The following is a 3,476-nucleotide window of genomic DNA, read 5'->3' on the forward strand; positions in this document are numbered from 1 at the left end:
GGAGGGAAAGAAGAAAAAAAAAAAAAAAAGGTGTATGTGGTTCTCTATAGCTTACACTTATACAGGACAAACTTCAACCTTTAAAGGCACGGTGACTGATTTTATTGTTTACTGAATACCTTTTTGTTTTAAAAAAGCTGTAATAACTTACCGCTAACACAAAGGGTTAGAGCGACGTTCCCAATCATGAATCATTCAACAATAAGCTACCTAGATGCAAACTAGGACTGGCTGACACTGCACAGCCAGAGAATGCCTCATACTCAAACAAAGATCAACGCTGCCAGTGCTCCTGCCTTCTGCCACACCAGCTGGGAAACACTAACACCTGGTCAAAAACCACCACCATCAGGAAACAGAAGAGCATACGAGCCTTAGCAGGCAGGGCTTAGACCTCCACCTAGTAGCTGCCAAGAAAAGAACGACCTGAAGCAGGCCTACCCGTGAAGCAATAGCTAGAAGCTGCACCGTGGCTGACCACCGCAGGAAGAGGCAGCAGGGGATTTTCACTGTGCTCTGGAGGTTTTGAAATTGTATGCTATCCGTATGTACGTGAGGAAAAGCACGTCAGTACAGGCCCTAACGTGATGCACAGAGAGGCAGGTCACAGATCTTCTCCCAGATCTTGGCAGAAATGTGCAGGCAAGTGTGGAAGGGCACTAAAAGACTCGCTGTTAGGAACAGTGGTGGTATCTGCAGGGTCCTCCTACAGCGTGGCCATGGGTACATCACTCTATCCAGGCTCTGCATCTTGAAGGCACAGTACCAGCTCTTACCTGTCGCACAAGACCCACAAAAACTCCATGGTTCTGTTACAGCTCTAAATTAGATCACCACTGCATTTACTATGAATTCCCATTTGATTGTTATCACTTCACTGAATTTTTTCCTACTGAAAATCAAATTTATTCTTAACCCAATAAATTTCATCATGTTTTTCGCACAAAGATTCCATTGATAAGACTAAATGCACATGTAATAATTTATCTTGCAGGCACAAAACTTGCTTCAATTCAGAAAATACCAGCCAACACTGCTTAATGTACTAGATGAGTAATCAAACATGCAGAATATCTGTTATGTAAACACATCGCCATTCACATACAAGTGTTTCCAGACTACTGTTACAGCTGTAAATTAAGCATGATAACAAAATTTGACCAGATTTATAAACAACCATCCAAACAAGTATCTCAAAACATTAATCATACTTTTATTACCCTTAAAGGCATAACTATAAAAGAATACTTGGAAACAATTCTAGGCAAAGCAATCAAGAAACAATTACTGACCTGATAATAAGTTTTTATTTGTTTCACCAAAATAGACAAATTTTGAATCCTTAATGATGCATCATTGTTCACTTTTTTGTTTATCCTCTGATTAGCAGACTTTGGATTACTGGAAAAAAAAAAATAAATTAACACTCTAAACATTGATCTTTAAAGCTCTCTATATAAATCAAATGATATGGTTAATGTGTTGGTGTAACAATTTCTTGTCCTGGTTACCACGCCGAGTAAATAAAGAGTTGTGGAAGCGACTGCCACAGGCAGAAAGAACAAACTTGAAGCCTGTGTCTCTGTCACAGCTACTCAGATTAGCACCTTTTTGGCTCTTAACCACTAGGTCAGCCAGAGCACCCACCACAACTGCCAGAGAACAGATAAAAGAAAGTTTCTGGGGCTCTGCCCATCTCCACAAGCAGCCCCACCCCTGAGGGAATACAGAAAGCAGAACCAGCTATAGTGTACATATTCCAGCACACACGGCCGACATCAGGAATCGTTCTCGCTGATGTAGACAATCCGAGTTCGGTCTGGCTACATTAACGACTGTCTGTGGACTACTGACAGACCATCCAATGCGATGTTACTATCTTGAGGCACAAAACCAGAATGTAAGTTTTAATTTTTAGAACAATGAGCAACATGAAATACATCATGCTAACACAGGCTAAATTCTTTCCAATTTATTTACAGATGCCTGAAATCTGTCAACAAAGGGATTATTAACTGCAGTTTCTGTCATGTACTCACACTACCAGATTTTTCTCTGGTTTATCTTGGCTTCACAGAGGAAATCAATCCCTTTCTCCTCACAAAGAAGGAAGGAGCTGAGGAAATGCAGATGAGTCACCCCTCTCCAGTACTTCACAACATACCAAGTTATTAACCACATACAAGTCAGTGTGACAACCATTCACCGTGATTTTTCAAGGAAAACAAGGCAGAATCAATGCAACTCCCCTGACACCCTGTCAAAGGCTGAGAATTCCTAAGGGGTGGACAGGGTGAACTTTTACAGATACTTGGTACAGCGGCACAATGCAACTCTCGATACTGGATGGTACTATTGCATTAACGGCACTTCCGTCAGAGAAACGTGCCGTTGGCCACGGTACTGCACTCAGACAAGAAACTACCACTGTCCAACTACAGGTTCCTGCAAGGGTGTGTGTCTGCCGGGTCTGGGTTTGCCCAACGCTGTCGTTAATGATTTAGATGATGGAATACAGCATATGCTTCCCAGAAGTGCCACTGGCAAAAACTGGGAGGAATAAAACAAATTATAACAGAACCCAAGAGCCCTTCAAAGAACACTACAGCAGCTGGGAATGATCCTGGTGAAGAGGTGTGACAGCGCTACAACACAATTCAGTAACGACTCGCACAGGCAAAGGATTATACTCAGGAATCAAATGCAGAAAGGGGAGTAACCTGCTATAGCAGAAAAACGACCCGAGTATGGCAGTGGACACAACCACATACAAAGGGAAAAGAAATGCCATTGCCAAAAAACCCCCAATTCTTCCATTTTTCAGTATTATTTCTAGAATTTTTAGAAGATGTATTTATGTCTTTTCTTCAGTTTATTGCTATCAGAATTTCCTGGCTTGTAAGCATGAATAGAAATAACGTAGAAAAAACATTGCTGGGGAAGAAGTCAGATCCCATATAAAATGTCCCCCAACACACAGCCCTTTTCCACAGAAAAGCAGCAAGCATAGCACCTTTTTCCTTGGGTATATGAATATAAATCTAGGAAAACTAGGACACAGCTTCTTACACGAGGAATTGCTTCATTCCTGAGCGCTAATCACCACGTTCCTAAAAATACCATAAACAATTAACATGCATTTCAAACGTTAGCCAAAATGACATGACTAAGATGGGTGTATTAATTGAGCCAACCTGTAACTGCAAAAGGAACTAAATGGGCTGAAAATGATTACGCTCGGCAGATGTGCAAAACTGAACTCCTTTCCAAACCGAATTCCTTCAGATTTGTTAAAATCAGAAGAGAGAATCCAGGATAAATCCTGCTGACCTGATGGCATACAGAGATCAGCTGAAGTCTCCCATGTCTACATTCCCATCTCCAAAAGGCCGATTTGGACCCTTAATCTTCATCTTTAATCTTAATGACTGTCGGATTATCTCCAGGCTTTTTCATCATCTTCAGCAGCATTCCTG

At 41.4% G+C, this 3,476-nt stretch overlaps 1 protein-coding gene across 2 annotated transcripts in view; it reads right to left on the bottom strand.

Moving 5' to 3' along the window:
- Nucleotides 1-3,476, bottom strand: part of CCDC88A (coiled-coil domain containing 88A) — a 70,796-nt gene that overhangs the window by 51,534 nt on the left and 15,786 nt on the right. For both annotated transcript variants that reach the window (XM_010140649.1, XM_010140650.1), the window contains exon 3: nucleotides 1,293-1,401. In XM_010140649.1, the coding sequence (XP_010138951.1) occupies nucleotides 1,293-1,401 (109 nt within the window). The remainder of the gene's footprint in view (nucleotides 1-1,292; nucleotides 1,402-3,476) is intronic.

The sequence above is a fragment of the Buceros rhinoceros genome, unplaced genomic scaffold, assembly GCF_000710305.1.
Source record: "Buceros rhinoceros silvestris isolate BGI_N320 unplaced genomic scaffold, ASM71030v1 scaffold13707, whole genome shotgun sequence".
Lineage (NCBI taxonomy): Eukaryota > Metazoa > Chordata > Aves > Bucerotiformes > Bucerotidae > Buceros > Buceros rhinoceros.